Raw genomic sequence first — 19128 nt, forward strand, 5'->3', positions numbered from 1 at the left:
CATTTTCCAGAGAAGGAAGCTGAAGCTCAGAGCGTTGGGGTTGCCCCATGGCACCAAGCTAGGTGAGTGTGGGGCTGGGCTGCATGCCCATCTCCATCCCGCCCCGGCTCCCTCTAGAGATGCCCCGTGGCCATTGCTGGGGTCTTCTCTGAACTGAGGAAGGTGTAAACAGTTCCCTCACCGTTACTGTTATACCATTACTGTGTAAACAGTAACTGGACGTCAGAAGTTCTTGTGACTTCTGGTCCCTTAATTGCTTCAGTCCATTCACTTGTTCATCCATTCACTCATTCATTTTACAAAGATATTTTGATAAGGGCAGAGGAAGGGGTGGGAACTGGGTGGAGGGGAGCTATGGGGGGAAAAAAGAGGAACAATTGTAATAATCTGAACAATAAAGATTTATTAAATTAAAAAAAAAAAGATATTTTGAGGTCTAACCATGTTCTGGGCCCTGTGCTGGGTATGGGGGTTACAATAAGCATAAAAGGTAAATATATAAACAAGGAGAGGTCACATGGTCATAGGTACTGAGAAGGAAATCAAGCAGGAAGCAGAGATGGCCTGGAGTGCATGCAAATAAGGGTGAGGGTCGGGGAGTGAAGTGGGGGCTGCCCTATTGTCTCCTGGTTGTATAGGGAGGCATCCTCTGAGGAGGTGACATTTGAGCTGAAATTGAAAAGAGGAGGAGTCATGCACAATAAGATCAGGAGGAAGGGTGTCCCAGGTGGAGGGCACAGCATGTGCAAAGGTCCTGGGGTGGAAAGGAGCTGGACATGTTTGAGGAACATCGAGGAGGATGCTGAAGCTCCAAGAGGGTGTACGTGAGGGAGTGGGGGACGGGGGGCAGGGAGATGAGCAGGGGCTGGGCCTCCTTAGGAATCACAGGAGTAGGTTCTATTCTAGGATGAAGGGAATCATAGGAGAGTTTGAGCTGGGGAGTAACTTGGTGTGGTTTATAAGTTCTGGAAACCTTCGTGTGGCTGTTGTTGGGAGAAGGCACTCAGAGGATGATAGTGTCAGGAAAACCAAAGATGAGTTGGGGCAGCCTCTGGGAGCCTCTGATGGCCTGCCTGAGTGGGGAAAGTGATCATGAGAAGTTGGTCAAGGGTTTGAGGGGAATGTTCTGGAGGCTGAAGGAGAAGAGGAGTCTAGGAGGCTCCTAGATGTTTGGCAGAGTTTCTTTGTGATTCAGGGAGACTTGGAGGGTACTGGGCAGGATTGAGGGTGGCCCTGGGGACTCATGTTCACATCTCCCATGACCTCGAACTTCTTTGGCAAAGATGTGCACAGGAACACAGACAAACAGCCAGATGTCCATCTTCCCCCAGAAGAAGGCAGGAAAAGGAAAAAATTAAAAAAGGAGGGGTTGGGTGGGCAGAAAGCTGAGTGAGACGTTTCACCATTCTGTGGGAAGGAAGCAAGTTAGAGCTGGCCTGCACCTCCCCGCCCTGCTTCCTTTGGCAAACTCTCTTAAAAGTCACTGCATTGTGCTGACAGGGCAACGCTTGCTGGACTCAGGCCCACACGGGATGTGGAGACTGTTCCCTGTTGAGTCAGCTATTTCTGGATTGGAATCTCTGCCCCATCCCTGGTTACCTGTATGAGCCTGGACACGGAAACGCTCTTCAGGAAATTGTTCTGGAGCTACCAGGTTCCACGTGGAACAAAACAAATGGTCCTTGCCTCACACCATCCACAAAAATTCAGTGTTGGGTAAAGACTTTCTTCCTCTGAGCCTCTTCTGGGAGATGGTCCCCACCTCCCAGAGCTGTTGTGAGATTGGGTCCCAGTAAGCCTGTTGTGCAGCTGGCACTCTAACGGCTGCTGCCATTATTATTCTGTCTTTAAGATTCTGTGAGGCACTCACATGAGTGCATGTACAACTGAAAAAACCTAAATAAAGTCTGTCAAATGTATTGCTGTCAATTTTCTGGTTGTAATAACGTACTATAATCATGCAGGTGTTCCCACGGGTGGAAGTGGAGTAAAGGGTGCCCCAGATCTCTTTATTCATTTTTTCAACATTTTTATTTATTTATTGTTATTATTTTTAAAATATTTTTTATTGATTTCAGAGAGGAAGGGAGAGGGAGAGATAGAAACATCATTGATGATAGGGAATCATTGATTGGCTTCCTCCTGCATGTCCCCAAGAGGGGATCGAGCCCGCAACCCAGGTATGTGCCCTTGGCTGGAATCAAACCCCCAGGACCACTCAGTCCGCAGGCCAACACTCTGGCCACTGAGCCAAATTGGCTAGAGCTAAACAGTTTTATTGAGATACTAGAGGCCCAGTGCACGAATTTGTGCATGGGTGGGGTACGGCCGGCCCCAATCTGGGTGATCAGGGCTGGGCAGGCTGGGGGAAGGGGCCATGGGTGATTGGACGGTGGGCCCTGCCCCCGATTAGGGCTAGGGGGCCAATTGGGGGCCAGTGGCCAGGGGGAGGGGCTGGGGGCTGATCAGGGTGGTAGGGGCCCATAGGGGGCGGGGCCAGCTGGGGGAGGGACTGCAGGAGGTTGGCCAGCCAGCCCCACCCCCTATTGGGGTGGGGGTGTGATCAGGGTTGGGCAGCAGCGGGGAGGGGCTGAGGGCTTATCGTGGTGGGGCAGGCTGATCAGGGGTGGGGCTGGCTGGGGGGGGAAGGATGGGGGTGTTTGGCTGGAGGCCAGCTCTTTTTTTAAAAAAATATATTTTATTGATTTTTTTACAGAGAGGAAGGGAGAGGAATAGAGAGCCAGAAACATCGATGAGAGAGAAACATCAATCAGCTGCCTCCTGCACACCCCCGACTGGGGATGTGCCCGCAACCAAGGTACATGCCCTTGACCGGAATCAAACCTGGGACCTGTCAGTCTTCAGGCCGAGGCTTTATCCACTGAGCCAAACCTGTTAGGGCTGGAGGCCAGCTCTTGATGGGGTGGGACAGTTCAATCAGGGGCAGGCCGGCAGCGGGGAGGGTCCGTGAGGTTGGCTGGCCGGCCCCACCCCCTGATCGGCTGGCTTGCTGGCCACAGTGGGCATCATAGGGACCAGATGTTAGGTTTGTTATGGCCATTACGGTTGCTGGCTTTTTATATATATAGATACTTTGCATACCATAAAGTCCATTCTTTCTTTTTATTTTTTTCTTTTTATTTTTTTCAATTTTTTTAAATATATTTTATTGATTTTTTACAGAGAGGAAGGGAGAGGGATAGAGAGTTAGAAACATCGATGAGAGAGAAACATCGATCAGCTGCCTCCTGCACACTCCCTACTGGGTATGTGCCTGCAACCAAGGTACATGCCCTTGACCGGAATCGAACCTGGGACCCTTTAGTCCGCAGGCCGACGCTCTATCCACTGAGCCAAACCGGCTAGGGCTATTTTTTTTTTTTTAAAAAGCGTTTTTAAACATCCATGATTGGTATTCTTTTTTTTTTTTTAATATATTTTATTGATATTTTACAGAGAGGAAGGGAGAGGGATAGAGAGCCAGAAACATCGATGAGAGAGAAACATCGATCAGCTGCCTCCTGCACGCCCCCCACTGGGGATGTGCCTGCAACCAAGGCACATGCCCTTGACCGGAATCGAACCTGGGGCCCTTCAGTCCGCAGGCTGACGCTCTATCCACTGAGCCAAACCAGTTAGGGCTAGGGCTATTTTTTTATATTTTTATTGATTTCAGAGAGGAAGGGAGAGGGAGAGAGAGATGGAAACATCAGTGATGAGAGGGAATCATTAATTGGCTGCCTCCTGCACGTCCCCCACTGGAGATCAAGCCTGCAACCGGAGCATGTGCCCTTGACCAAATCAAACCCAGGACCAATCCACAGGTTGACGCTCTATCCACTGAGCCAAACCAGCTAGGGCTAGAGTCCATCCTTTTAAAATGTTCAATTCAATGGGTTTTTAGTATATTCACAAAGTTGTACAACCATCACCACTATCTAATTCCGGAATATATTCATCACCGCCCCCCACCCCCGAAAAGAAACTTCCCACTAATTAGCAATCACTTCTCATTCTCCTCTCCCCCTACCTTGTGTCAGTCACTCATGTACGTTGTCTCTATTGACGTGCCTATTTGAGGCATTTCATATAAATGGAACCATATAATATGTGCTATTTTATTTTATGTCTGGCTTCTTTCGTTCAACATCATGTTGTTAAGATTCATCCATGTGCAGCCTGTATCACTTTTCTTTTTAATTGATTTTAGAGCGAAAGGGAGAAGGAGAGGGAGAGGGAGAGGGAGAAAGAAACATCGATCAGTTGCCTCCCATACACACGTGAAACCTGATGGGGAATCTTTTGGTACACGGGACAATGCTCAACCAACTGAGCCATACTAGCCAGGGCAGCCTGTATCATTTTTCATTCATTTTTTTTTTTTTAATCCTCTCCCGAAGACATATTCATTGACTTTAGAGAGAGAGAGAGAATAGGAGTTTTCCAAACTGAAGTTGGGAACTGATAGTGAACTCAACTTTATAAAATCTAATAAACAATAAAATAAACATAATTTAAAAATGAAAATGAATGCATACTCATTTGTCTGCATGACCTGAAGGAGTGTTTACTTTTGGACCCTTCAAAGCCCACCCTGAACCACACCTGGCTCACCCAGGCCAACTCCCGAATGACGTTGTTCATGTCCACCACAGTGACAGTGTTGTAACCGCATGCCAGTCTCTTTGTTCTTCAGGAGGATGGAGAAATTGGAAAATTTGGGTCACCTGCACTCCTAGTTGATGCCCATGAGGATAACAGAAGGTCAAAGGCGAGACCTGACTGGGAACCTTCCCCAAGGACCTGCTTTCTCTCATTTAGGCTGGGTTTGTTCTGGCCTCTCTCCTCCCCGTGTGGCCGGCACATGGCTCTGGCGGGTTGCCACTGAGAGTGAGGAGGACAATGTTCTCATCTGAAAATAAATCATGACCCTGAATGGGTAAACAAGAAACTAGGGCGGAAGAGGGGGTACGGGGGCGGGGGCTGAGGGGAAAGAGAATTGTGTCTTTCCTGGGAAGATGAATGCAGCCTTCAGAGGCTGGTCTCCCCGTGCTGGGCCCATAGCCACATGGTCTATCTCTGCTGTGCCCCAAGCTGTTCCTAAGCGCCTGGTACCCACTGTACCTCCTGACTCCTGGGCCTGACACCTCTCTCAATGTGGACCCCATTGTCACTCAGAAAAGTTCCTTCTTTACACTTTTAATGTGGATCTTGCTTTTTATAGAACCAGCGTGACCTTGAACTGTTTGCTGAGTGCAAGATGCTCTCTACCTAAGGTCCATTTTACAGAGAGAAGGGGAGAGGGCAGGATGGAACTCAGTGGCAGGTCCAGAGGTGCTCCCCAGGCCTGATTGATGGTGATGCCAAGCAGGAGGCGTTTGAAGGGGTGAATGTCTTGGTCAAAAGCAAGATGTGTATAGCTCAAGGGTGAAGACTTGATTTTGGGTCTGTTCCTGCTCCTTCTGGGGAACAGCATCTTGGTGTGCTCAGGGCTGACCCTTTCCCCTCTCAGGGAGGGTCACCCAGTGAATGAATGAGTGAACCAACAGATAGATGGATGGAGGCTACTGAGAAACTGTCAGGGAGACACTGGAAAGACTCATGGCAGCCTGTGAACCGGGTCCTGGGAGGAAGTAATGGGAAGAGAGAGTCTCCATTCAAAATCTGGTGCTTTTTTCTTTTTCTTTTTTTTCCCTAAGACCACAGCTGTCTCTGAAACAAAGACCGACAATTGCTGCCAGCATGTGCTTCGTCATTTTTACTTCCCTTGAATATTCTTCAATGAATTTTCTTTTTAAACTGCACTGGCGAGCTGTCTTTGTGTAATGAGGCACAAGGCAGGCGAGGAGCAGGAACAGCACCCCCCTTTTCCCAGGGCAGACATTTTGGAGTAGACCTGCCTTCTCTTTGCTCAAATACAGCTGAAAGCCCCTGTATATAGCATCTACATTTTACAACATTTCTACAAAAATCACACCCTACTTTGTTTTTATCCTCCAGGATCAAACTCGTTTTTCCAAAGCTCCATCATATTTCACATCCAAAGTCCCCTCAGATTTTCCCTTCCTTCTCTCTATTTGCTTTGTCCCCGGGATTTACCAGCAAGCAAGGCTCCTGACACATCTGTGGACATCAGGACTCACACCCTGGGTTGACCCCCATGGTTTGTCTCATGGAGCAGAGGGGCACCAGTGTTTAAAGGCACCAGCCCAGTGGAATATTACTCAGCCATAAAAAGGACTGAAGCACTGAAACAGGATACAACATGATGAACCTCGAAACATCATGCCAAGTAAAAGAAGCCAGACACAAAAGACCACATGTTGTCTGATCCCATTTATATGAAATGTCCAGAACAGGCCAATCCATAGAGACAGAAAGGGGAGTAGTGTTTGTCAGGGGCTGGGGAGGGAGGATGGGAAGTGACTGCTTATGGGAGCTAAGTCTCTTTTTTGGGTGATGGAATGTTCTGGAACTAGGTAGAGGTACTGGTTGTACAACATTGTGAATGTGTTAAATGCCACTGAATTGTTCAATTTAAAAAATGGGGAATTTGCCCTGGATAGTGTGCACAGTGGTTGTGTGTGTCTCTCTCCCTTCCTCCTTCCGCTCTCTGAAAAGCAATGAAAAAAGGATCCTCAGGTGGGGATTAAAAAAAAAAAAAGGCAAATTTTGTTATGTGAGTTTTACATCAGTGAGAAACTAAAAGGCTGGGGTGATCCTCATGGAAGCCAGCAAGCACAGGTGTTAGCAATTCTGACATTTCTCTGGGCTCTTGTCAGCGAGGGGTTGCTACTTGGGCATTTATTGTTTCGCTGCATGGCTTTCCTCTGAATCCCTTTCACATACACTCTTCTCAGCTGATACTCTGGACAAGAAGAACATCCACATGCTACAAATAAGAAAATTGAGGCTCTATGAATTTGCAAGGTCACCCATGGCGGCCCTTCCATCGTGTCATGGGGTTTAGGTAAGGACTTGAGAACTTTATTTTTAGGAAGACAATTGGGCTGATAGAAAACCTCAGTGACAGCTTCCCGGTGACACAGAATGGTGGAAATGGAACATCTGACATCTGTGAGCTTCATGGAGTGCTGGCACTGATTCTCAGAATCCTGGTAGTAGTACTACTATTCTCCCATTTTACAAGTGAGGAAACTGAGGCTTACAGAGGTGGATCACTTGCTCTAGGTCACACAGCACAGTGAGGACATGTAAAGGCTGAGGATTCAAACCCTCAAGTTCTGTTTTGCTCTGAGCTTTCTCTGGGCAAAAGCAAGTCATCAAAACGTAAATGCTGAAATCTCCAAGTGGAACCTCACTCCTGGACCAGGAATTCCAGGAACTGAGAGACTGTGTTCCCAAGACAACCTGGGAAATCTCTGGAGAAAAATCAAGCAAACGAAGGGCCAACTTGTGAGGTCCCCCTCCTGGGGTCTGAGGGAGGTGGTTGGTGCCAGATTCATCATGGAGCTGCAATTCTTGAGAGTCAGTTCCCAGGGCTCTGAGCATGGGGTTGGTGGGAAACAGGAATGACGTGTGTGCATGTGCATGCATGTATGTGCATGCATAGCTGTATGTACACGGGCTGCATGTGTGCACGTGCTTCAAAACCAGATGAGACCAATGGGAGATCCTTGAGAATACAGGTGTGGAGTCAGACTGGCTTGGGCCTCAGTTTCTCCACTGGGAAATAGGCTGGCTTCTGCTGGATTCAATGATTAATGTACAGAGAGGCCATTGACTATCAGAAGATGTCAGTTTATAGTCTGTGCTATAGGCTCTGAAGTTGACACCTGTCATCTCCTTTGATTCTGAAAGCAAACCCAAGGCTGAGTTTATCATCCACAATATTTTGTCATACTAAAATCATAGAAGATGTCAAACCACACAGAAATGTGTGAGGTAAACAGTGAAAATTCCACCCATGGCCGTGGTTTGTGGTAGAGTGCTTCTCAGGGTCTATGGCTCCTATCATGTCCCAGGCAGGCACAATTGGGAAAAACAGGAGCTTTGACAGGGTCAATCCCCCTACCCCCTGCTCCTAAGTTGAACTGCACAGGAATGCTGGGGAGGGAGAGCCCTTTGGCCCCAGAAATGACACTTCTAGGGCTTTATTTACAGTGTTGTAGGGTATAGGGACCAATCCTTTAGAACATTTGTTAGATAAAGGACAGTCCATGGCAAAATTTTTTGAGGGGAAATTTTTAAGTAAAAAAAAGCAAGAGTAGCATGTGCAGTGTAGTTTGCATCTTTAAGGTCATATCTGAAATGTGCCTGCTGATAATCTACATGTAGGGACCTGAGACCTGGGTGCTGCAGGCCGGGTAAACAGAAGCCATATCTGTACCTTCGGATTCTGGCCAGAGTTATTTATTCACAAATAGCACTTGAACATTTACTCACATGGAAAGACTGCTGAGACCTCAGTCATGTGAGGAAGCGAGTCTCTAGGCAGCATGCATGATGTGTCATTATTTAAACAATTTTTCTATTTAATTTTCTTGATATGTGAGAACGGGAAGCAGGGGAAACCTCTTTCATTCTGCATATATCTGGGTGTTATTCTTTTCCTTTTAAAAAAATTATTTTTTTTAGAGGGAGAGAGAGAAACATCAACCTATTGTTCTACCCATCCATGCACCCACTGGCTGACACTTCATGTGTCCTGATCAGGCATAGAGCTCGCAACTGTGGTGCATAGGGATGAGCTGCCCACCGACTGAGCTCCCTGGCTAGGGCTGAGTTTTTTTTAGCTTTTACAAAAAAAAAAAAAAATGTACTGGAGTTGATCATGCATGTTTGCACATATTATGCTTGCATGTATTACACACATGCATGTACATATGCACACATACATGCAAAAAGACACCTGTTTTTTTTTCTTTATTGATTTTAGAGAGAAAAATCAGTTTGTTACTTCATCTATCCATGCATTCATTGGTTCTGCTTTTTATTTTAAAAAATGTTTATTTCTGCCCTGACCGGTTTGGCTCAGTGGATTAGAGCGTCGGCCTGAGGACTCAAGGGTCCCAGGTTCGATTCCGGTCAAGGGCATGTGCCTTGGTTGCGGGCACATACCCAGTAGGGAGTGTGCAGGAGGCAGCTGATCGATGTTTCTCTCTCATCGATGTTTCTAGCTCTCTGTCCTCCCTTCCTTCCTGTAAAAAAAAAAAAAAATCAATAAGATATATTTAAAAAAAAATGTTTATTTCTAACTAGAGGCCTGATGCATGAAATTCATGCAAGGGGCTCGGCCCTCACAGCCACAGTGGCTGCCTTGGCCATCGCAGCCCCGGCTTCGTCCGGAAGGTCGTTTGGTCGTCCGGTCTAATTTTTTTTTTTTAAATAAGCTTTTTAAATGTATTTTATTAATTTTTTTTTTTTACAGAGAGGAAGGGAGAGGGAGAGAGTTAGAAACATTGATGAGAGAGAAATATCGATCAGCTGCCTCCTGCACACTCCCCACTGGGGATGTGCCCGCAACCAAGGTACATGCCCTTGACCGGAATCGAACCTGGGACCCTTCAGTCTGCAGGCTACCGCTCTATCCACTTAGCCAAACCGGTTAGGGCCGTCCGGTCTAATTAGCATATTACGCTTTTATTATTATAGATTACATATGTAATTTTAAAAAGTTTTATTGTTGACAGTATTATAGATGTCTTATTCTTTTTTTAAAAAATATATTTTTATTGATTTCAGAGAGGAAGGGAGGAGAGAGGGATAGAAACATCAATGATAGACTCTTTTGTTGGCTGCCTCTGGCACGCTCCACACTGGGGATTGAGCCCAACCCAGGCATGTGCCCTTGACTGGAATTGAACCTGGGGCCCTCCAGTCCGCAGGCTGACACTCTTCCCACTGAGCCAAACTGGCTAGGGCTCATTGATTCTTGTATGTGCCCTGACATGGGATTAAACCTCCAACCTTGACGTATCAGGACGCTCTAACCAACTGAGCTACCTGGCCAGGGCAACAAAGACCTGCTTTAAGACTGAAGCCTGGAGGGCACCAAGACCAAGATGGCCGGGAGACTTGCTGCTTTCCACAAGAACGCCTGGGCCAAGGAGCCGGTACTGGTTGAGTTCTTCACCATTGGAAGAACTTGATATTTTTCTGCCCCCTTCAACCCCTACACCAAGCATGAGGCCATGATCAATCAGGTTACACCCTACAACTACCCAGTGCTAGCTGGAGATGATGGAAACATGCCCGACACCTCCAGCCATCCCCAGGACCCCTAGGGCCCAAGTTGGAGTGACTGAGAGCATCTCCACTGACAGGCCCCTCCCCTGTGGCCCCCAATAAAAATGTGACAACGGCAAAAAACCCCAAAAAACCCACCCCAAAACAAAACTAAATATTAGAGCCTCTCCAGCAGCATGCTCTGCTTCTCACACTGTCCTGGGACATTCAGGAGGCTTCCTGGAGGTGAAGGTGGGGAGAAGGGAAAGGAATGGCATATTTAGGTCCCAGTTAGCCCTAAATTACAGGGTAGCAGAGGAAATGTTACCTTCTGAACTGAAAGAAATCCTTCCCAGATGGCAGAGGGGAAAGTGAGGCGTGAGGTGGAATGACCAGCCTGAGGTCAAAGCCTGGGCCATCTCCCAGGCTGGAGACCTCCATACCATATGTCCTCGTCTAAGTGATCACCAGTCTGCTGGTGAAAAGGGATCTGGGGGGCTACTGGAAAGCAATTCCGATTGCTGCTCATCCCCCACCTCCAGTCTTCCCAGAGTGGGTGGGGTTGTAGGTTTTGGGTGACTTTCTCAGGGCATGGCACTAAGGCCCATATCACACACCCACTTCCCAGGCTCTGGTGAAGATGAAGGCAAATGTCTGGGAGGTACTGGGCTGACAGCAGCTCCCATATCATTGTCAAATGGGCCCTCACCACTCCTGAGTGTCCTCCAAGACACAGTGGGGAGAAGGAAGACTCAGGAGTCCCACATCAGCTTCCTAAGGAGCCTTGTCTCATCTCTCCCCATTTGATTTGCTGACAAAACCCCTCCCCAACCATTCCCCACTTCCCTGGTGCCCTGGGTACGTCCAAAGCCTGCCTCCTGCTTGTGCCATGCTCAGGTGGAAGCCCCTGCAGGCCCATGTGTTCACCCACCTGCTGTGATCTTTGTCCTTTCCCCCAACCTGAAGGGCCAGGGGTAGCTGGTAGAGGAATCAGACACAGGCTGACAGCACATAGGAACAGCAGGGAGCTTTGAAGACACCCACAGGTTGGCTTCTTGGTCAGGGGGAGGTCTAGCTGCACCTTCGTCTATCTCTGGCAGCTGGAACCCCAACCTTGGGAGTCGGCAAGGCCTTGTGGGGGGTGAGGGTGGGGAGCAGTCGGGGCAGCTAAGACAGGGCTCCCAAGTCACAACACCCTCTCAAAGGTGTTTCTGTTCCTAGCACTCTCCCCTTCCCCCGAGAGTCTGTCTGCTCCCTGATGTACTGGGTCCTGATCACTACTTGCCCTCGTCTCAGCACTGGGCTTTCCCAGTTAATGACCAGGCTCCCACCCTGGCAGGCAGAGGACATGCCCTGAGGCAGGGTGTTTATGATCTGGTTCCATGTAGGCACCACATCTACCATATACCCCAATGACCTGATTTTATAAATACATCAATGGAGACCATGGAAGATCGGGTTCCTCTACATTTATTGCAACTGCTAAGTGATTAACATTCACAACTTCTTAGATTAAAAACAAAAACAAAACTTGCATTTTGTAACATCACAAACGTCTTCTAGGTTTTACCAAGGACCAAAAACACTAAAATTCTCTATTTGATTTCCAGTGATGGAAACAAGCCAGAGACAGTAAGCACCCAAAGTGGCGAGTTAGCACTTTCCGGATGCCTGTTGTCCTCACGGGAGAGACCCTGGAACTAGAATGACAGAAAAGACGCTGTGACTTTGACAAGGCCACACACCCGCACACGCACTCACAAGTTCCCTGCAGAGCATCCTTTGCTGAGAGAGCAAGATTGCACAGAGGGCCAGCACGCACTGGTCCCTGGCCAGCAGCTGGCAGAGGACACTCCACCATGCTCCACCCTGGCACCTGCAACGCCTCAATGTTGACTCCACAGGAGAAATGTCACTTAAGTGCTCAGAAGACTTTGCAGGCTCAAGAAGTAGGTGTTTCCTTTAATACTTGCCAAAGGTCCATGTCCCCAGGAGGAGGAGTGGCAGGAGGTTGTGGGGACAAGGCTCACATCCTGGGAATTCCTAAAGCATTTTACTTGTGAATAAAAGTGGAGAAAGCCAAGAATGAACACACTAGGACAGAGCGAATATGACATTCAGAGCTACGCTCAAAGAGAAAGAGAAATGTGCTGGGGGATGCACGTCTCACTCAGGCCAACAGGTACTTTGTGACCAAGGCCCTGTTCTCAGAATTCCATCTTGTGGCCCAACCCACAGCCAACATGGAAGGCTGATGGAAGGACTAGGAAAGAGAGGAGTAGAAGATGAACTTCCACAGGTGTGCTTCTCCCAAAACACACCACCCTTGCAGGCTGGTTCACCTCTGCTGAAGAACCGCCAGCATTGCCATCGCCATAAAGATGTGCTGGATGCCAAAGCAATAGAAGTGATCAGAAGCAGGCAGAGATCTTGGGGCTATACCTGACATGTAGAGAGCTGGCACCAGGCAGGTGAGATGCCACGGTGAGCGGCAGGACAGACATAGATAAGACAGAACCACAGAAGAGGACTATAATTGGGAGGTCTGTGCTCTGAGAATGCAAGGATTTCTTGGCAGCCAACACAAGCAGCTGACAAGGTAACTCACTGCTGTGTTCCTCAGCATGTACCATCAGAACAACTAAGTTATCTAGATTTTAGCACATATTTAAAACTTCAACACTGCTGTTTTAGGAAGAAGCGCTGAGATTATCACAGCCTGAGAATTTAACATGTAGTTGCAAAGCACATGGAGAAGCTGGAAGGGGTAGCAGTCATACACCTTGAAAGAGCAAACAGCTGTGGAACCCACCCCAAGAAGATCCTCCCTGTTTTGTAAAAGGGCCCTAACAAAACAATTATTTCCACTGCACACATGCAAAAAAAATGAAGAGTCTGGAAGAGTTTATCCCCACTCCTTTGTAGGAAACTCATATGTGGTTTAAAAAGAAAACACAAACTGTAGCTTTCTTTGTGGATTCTAAAGAGAATTAAAAATTTGGGGAAAGTTTCATCAGTGTCATGACTACTCCCCACTGAATACAGCTGTATTATACCGTTGCTAAATTTTGTTAAGTCTCTTGGGATGCATTTAAGAGATGAGACTCCATAAATAACACATTCATGGAATCAAGTATCTCCACTTGTTCAGAGCTTCAGTGCTCCACCGACAGGCTGTGGTGCCAGAGTACAGATTACATCCCGTTTAAGTTCTGGAAACAATAAGAAGACACAATTGGTAATCATTTTAGCATCAAGTTTGCTAACAGAATACTTCTGGAGAGCAACGTGCCAGGGCAGCACCACCTTCTGTGGGAACCAGGAAAGACTCGGAGAGGACTTGCTGCCCAAAGCAGTTGGAAGAAGAGGAAAGGCAAAAGCAGATTGGAAGTGGTGCATTCTTTTTTCTTTAAGAAAAAGAAAAGCCAGCAGAATCTCTGTATCAGAAACTGCAGAGACATTTGTTTTTCATGTACACACCGAACTGACTTGGGCTCTGGCTCCAGGGTGGATCCGGGGCAGAGGTGGCGTTTTTAGAATAATTGTTGCTTCAAGGCTTATCTTTCTCACCAATGGTTTTCATCTATTTAAGGAGAGAACAATTTTGTTCAAAACTGAGTTGGACATTATGAGTGGGGAGGGAAACTAAAAAGAGAGGAGAAAGATGAGGATATTCATAGGGCCAAGACCCTTCAGAAGGAAAAGGATTTGAAGACCCTCAGAGAGGGAAACGGTCCTCTGCGGCCAGCTTCCAGGTCACCCTTACACTTGTGGGACACAAGGCTGCTCCTGTGGCAGCCTGGGAGTCCTGCACTGAGGCCCCACAAGCAGACCACATGCAGCTGTGCTTGGCGAGTGTGGTACTCACTCCTTCAGCCAAACCTGGAAGGTGAGGGGAGGGGGGGGGGAACAACATCCGCATCCAGACTCCTTTTGTTTCCCTCAAAGATTTTTTTTTTTTGAGGTCTGGTTTTGGAGTGTGGGGAACACCAACTTTTGTGGAGGAACCGTCGCTGCATATCAAAATGCCAGCTTAGGCAGGACGCCCAACGTTCCAGCTCATGCACATACCTATTTGTTGGCTCGTTTGTGTCTGTACATCTGCATCATCCTCTGACGGAAGACGTCAAATGTGTCTTCCTTGTGCTCCTGCCCTTCGGCGCCCAATCCCTCCCCTTCGGAGGCCGTACCCCTAAGGAGCAAAATGGAGAGTTAGCCACACCTGTACCCAGACCTGGCCACCAAGAGATTGGAAATGGCTTGAGCAATCAGAATGGACAGAAATATGTGGCGGCAAAGGAGAGGGAAAGTGCAGATGTGATCCCCACAGGAACAGGGCACTCACCTGTGCAGGTGCTCAGGAGCCTGGATTACAGCAAAGCCCAACCCCCCCCCCCCCCACAGGTGCCAAACTTAGTCTTAGTTATCAATGAAATAAATGCCTGCTGGATGTTAATGGACTTAACCAATTAACAGGGTTGGCCCCTGGCAGGGTTGCATATGGGTTTCCAGAAAAGGAAATGTGCTTCTTGGTGTAACTACCTAGAATCACCATTCAGTTTTTATGACAATGTGGCCAAATGCCAGGGGCCAAGAAGCCATTTAAGAAGTCTGCACAAGCACAGCAAGGAGCAGGGTGAACAATTGCCTATGGAAATGTCTGCTTCTCATCTCATCTGAAGACTCCCCTCGCTAAAAACAAAAAATAAAACCTCCCCCCCCCCCCCCACACACACACCAAAAAACTGCCAACTTTAAACCATGTTCACCATGAGGGGAACCAAGAATTGGGCTGCAGGTGGAAGGACTTAGGACCAGAATTCCAAAGGAAGCCTCTTCTTCTAGGCACAAGCACAACACCTCACCTCCCTCCCCAGCCCCAAGTGCCTGATGCATACATGCCAACGGGCTCCCTGATGCCCTTCCCACAGGAGCCCAGGCCGTGGCCTTCCTTCCAGCCCATCTTCTGCAGCATCTGGAACCCCAGGTTCTTGTCGGTCAGCTTTTGCTGGGTGAAGTCAAAGTCCTTGGGTTTCTAAGGAAAGAGTAGAGTGCAACATGTGGGTTTCAGCAAAGTGTCCAGAGCGAGAGTCTCCAGCATGGCCCAGCACTGACACCCTGACGCCCCAGACACTCACCATCAAGCCATGGTCACCTTCCCAGTTCTCAACCTAGAAGGGACAAAACAACCTAGACATGCACTAAGAGTTCAGTGATAGGAAGGGAAGTACACTCTGAGGTATGAAGCAGAGTGTGTGTTTGTGTGTGTGTGTGTGTGTGTGTGTGTGTAAGCGTGTGCATGAGATACTGACTGAATTTGGGGGAGCCGGGAGGTGAGGGGGTCTTGACCGGATGATGGACCGAAGTCCATCTGCAGGGCATTGAAGGAGGGACGCAAAGGAGGGAGGAGCTTGATGCTGGCTGGGGCAGGAAGAATGGACAAACAGCAGTGCAGGAGGGATAGTGCAGGCTGAAGGCCAGGGGAACAATGGGCAGGAGCTGCTAGCCCTGGGGGCGCCAGCTACCATCAGGAAATGACCTAAGAACAGAGGAGATGGAACCTGCCACTGACATGACAAGGGGTGCCTGTCATGCTCTCTCTCCCAGGCCCAGAAAAGAACAGCTGGATGAATATGGTCAGGGCACATACCTGAGTTGTGGATTCAATCCCTGGTTGGAGCACGTACGGAAGGCAACTGATCAATGTTTCTCTCTCACATTGATGTTTCTCTCTCTCTCCCTTCTTCTAGTTAAAGCATATCGGGTGAGGATTAATAAAAAATACACAAAAAACACACAAACACATACAGTCCACTAAATCTGAACCTCTTGAGGACTGAGACATTACTTGTTCATCTCTACATTCCATTGCACATATCAAGCCTCAACTATCTGTTAAATGGACTACCCTTCTGTGCTTTGGACAAAGCTAAATATATTGTTTTAAAAAGCTGCTGAAGAGAAAAGGCATTTGTTGTGCTTTGTACATTTACACCCAGTCTGAAGCATAGGTACAGCTTAATCACAAGCCACAGTGTCCTTTGAGACTCTGACAAATTCACAGGAGGACTCACAAATAGTCACACCCACCTTCTTTTTGGACACAGGACGACCCCGAGGCCTGTCATAGGCGATACGAACTGGTTCGTGAACTGGAAGACAAAAGAAGTGTATCTATATCCTAATACATATAAAGAGCTAGGTGGCATCATGACCGAACGGGCGACTGGTCACCATGAAGTGCATGGAGCACCTCTCGGTCCTCCCTCCCCTGGGCCCCGAGCCACTCACCGTGAAAGGGGGGTTGGCGGCGGGGTGGGACTGGGGACTGTTGAGCAGCAGTAGCGGCTGCTTCGCGGGGTGGCTGTGAGCTTAGCGGAGCAGTCACCCAGGCGGCAGCGAGTTTCACGGAGCAGTTGCGGGGTCGGGGGACCCTCGCGGAGCAGTGGCGGGGCGGGGGGAGTTTCACGGAGTGTTCAGCGGTGAGGTTCACGGGGCAGCAGCAAGCTTCATGGAGCAGTCGAGGGGCGGGGAGAGCCTCACAGAGCAGTTGAGGGGCCGCGAGCATTGCGGAGTGTCCGGGGGCAGGGAGCTTCACATAGTGTCGCAGGGCAGCAGAAGCCATGCGATGGAGGCCAGGCTAGGCTTAGGGACCCTAACCGCGCACAGTTTTGTGTGCACTGGACCTCTAGTCCTATCTAATAAAGAGGGAATATGCTAATTGACCATCACTCTGTCACAAAGATGGATGCACCCACAGCTGAGGCCAAGTTCCCATAAGGAGCCTTAACAAGCAATCAGCAGGGACCTGAGGCTACGCCCTCCCCTGCCCCATGGGGCTTGACAGGGGACCTCAGGCTGCGTCCCCTGCCCCCAACCCGGCAGGGCTTGACAGGGGACCTCAGGCCATGCCCCCCACCCAGCGAGGCTTGACGGAGGACCTCAAGGTGCACCCCCAGTGCTGGGTTGGGGGAACTCAGGCTGCGCCCCTGCCCAGTGGGGCTTGACAGGGGACCTGAGGCTGCGCCCCTCTCCTGGTGCTGGGCTGGGGGACCTGAGGCTGCGCCCCCCCCGCCTGGCGGGGCTTGACGGAGGACCTCAAGGCATGCCCCCTGCCCTGGTCTGGGCTGGGGGACCTCAGGCCACCCCCCTCCCGTCCTGGCACTGGGCTAGGGGACCTGAGGCTACGCCCCCTGCCCAGCAGGGCTTGACAAGGGTGGGACTGGCCGGGTCTGGATCTAGCCCAGTTGCGGGGGGGTGCGGCCGGGTCTGGGTCTCACGCGATTTTGAGGTGCATGTGGGTGGGCAGGGACTTGACTCTGGGTCCTGTGGTGAGCCCCAGACTCTGACAGGAGGAAGGGTTTCATATACATTTTACTAATTTTCTTTCATCTCTGACACTTCTATTATAGAGAAAGGGCAAATAGCAATATTAAATTATTTCCTCTAATTAATCCCCTTTTAATGTGCACAAATTTCATGCACCAGGTCACTAGTATATATATAAAAGCCTAAGTGACTGGCCATAGCTATGATGTGCACTGACCACCAGGGGGCAGATGCTCAATGCAGGAGCTGCTGAGCTGCAGCCACTTGGCAATGGCAGCTCTTGGGTGATACCCGGAACCAGAGAGGAGGGAGCCTGATTTTGGGGTGTGTCACCTCAGAACCGCCCTCTCGCAACCCAGGACCCCTCGGGGGATGTTTGAGAGCTGGTTTTGGCCCAGTCACTGTAGGCCAGGCGAAGGGACCCCACCAGTGCACAATCGGGGCCAGGGAGGGACCGCAGAAGGGCTCCAGGGTGTGTCCAGCCCATTTCGCCCAGTCCTAATCGGCCGAACCCCAGCAGCAAGCTAATCTACTGGTGGTCAGTGTGTGTCACAGCAACTGGTTGAACAGTCGGACACTTAGCATATTAAGCTTTTATTATATAGGATATGTGCTTTCCCCATATTTTAGAGAAAATGAGGGTTCTACAATTTTGGCTAATAACCTTTCTGCTGACAGAAGGTGTCTATGGATGTGCACAAGGGCAGTTGCTTGGCTTAGCTCCTCTCAGAAACTGTGTAACCCTGGAGCACAGAGGCTGAACACAGGGGCTCAACTGAGGGCTCCTTGCTGTGGGAGAACATCCTTAAAAATAAGATGCCCATGTTTATGATGAAGGACCAAACACATGGATCATCTTCTATGACTACAGGACTACACTTTGCTTCACAAATGAACTGTGCAATGCTATGTATGCCCTCCAGCATCATTGTGACTATCCTACTTTAAAGAATTAAAGGCCACACAGAACTTTCCAACAAAAACAATTGTGCTTCTTATACAAAGCTCCAAATCACATTATTATTGTTATTATTATTTAGTGACGAAGGGGAGATCAGCAGGCCTTGTTTTGTCTCATCAACCACTCAATTCAAAAACTGAGAGATTCCGAAATAGAAAGGACTCCACTTTCCCCCAGGGAGGACATACTTAAGCATTCTGATATGCTACCGCCACCTGCAGTAAGAGTTCAGTAGAACAGTTAGCAATCCATTTCAATGCCAAAGTTAACAAACCATGGGACTGTTCTGTTAGTGGGAAACTATATTAACACTGCTGGGTGTAAATGTGACAGTCTCAATAACATAGAACAACACAGGTGACAAATGACGGGGCACTGTTTACCACCACCGCCACCTTACACACAAGTATCGCAGCATCAGTCCCACACTTGAAGCACAGACCAGGCTTGGCTGTGTGGACACTTGGATGGGTAGGGCCATGAGGAGTAGCCTGGGCCATGATCAGCACATCAAAAAGCCACAAATAATAACATTCCACTTACTGAGCCTAGACAAGGCAAGGCCAGAAAACAATCAGTGGTTGCTGGGGGCCAGGTAGGAGAGGGGACTGTAGACACTTTCTGGGGACAGGCTCCAGCTCAACTATACT

The 19128-nt window shown here is 48.9% G+C and overlaps 1 protein-coding gene across 7 annotated transcripts in view; it reads right to left on the reverse strand.

Moving 5' to 3' along the window:
* Positions 1–11642: 11642 nt before the first annotated feature.
* SUGP2 (SURP and G-patch domain containing 2) overlaps positions 11643–19128 on the reverse strand; it is a 29161-nt gene continuing 21675 nt past the window's right edge. For 4 of the 7 annotated variants that reach the window (XM_080672132.1, XM_080672128.1, XM_080672129.1 and 1 more), the window contains exons 8-11: positions 16279–16340; positions 15087–15223; positions 14260–14380; positions 11643–11888 (exon numbers count right to left, since the gene is read on the reverse strand). In XM_080672132.1, coding sequence (XP_080528258.1) covers positions 14260–14380; positions 15087–15223; positions 16279–16340 — 320 coding nt within the window. In that variant the 3' untranslated portion in view covers positions 11643–11888. Of the gene's footprint in view, positions 13401–14259; positions 14381–15086; positions 15224–16278; positions 16341–19128 lie in introns of all 7 variants that reach the window. The other 3 variants (XM_080672131.1, XM_080672133.1, XM_080672134.1) reach the window with 1 other exon arrangement.

This window comes from Plecotus auritus, assembly GCF_963455305.1.
Source record: "Plecotus auritus genome assembly, chromosome: 6".
NCBI classification, from domain to species: Eukaryota; Metazoa; Chordata; class Mammalia; order Chiroptera; family Vespertilionidae; genus Plecotus; species Plecotus auritus.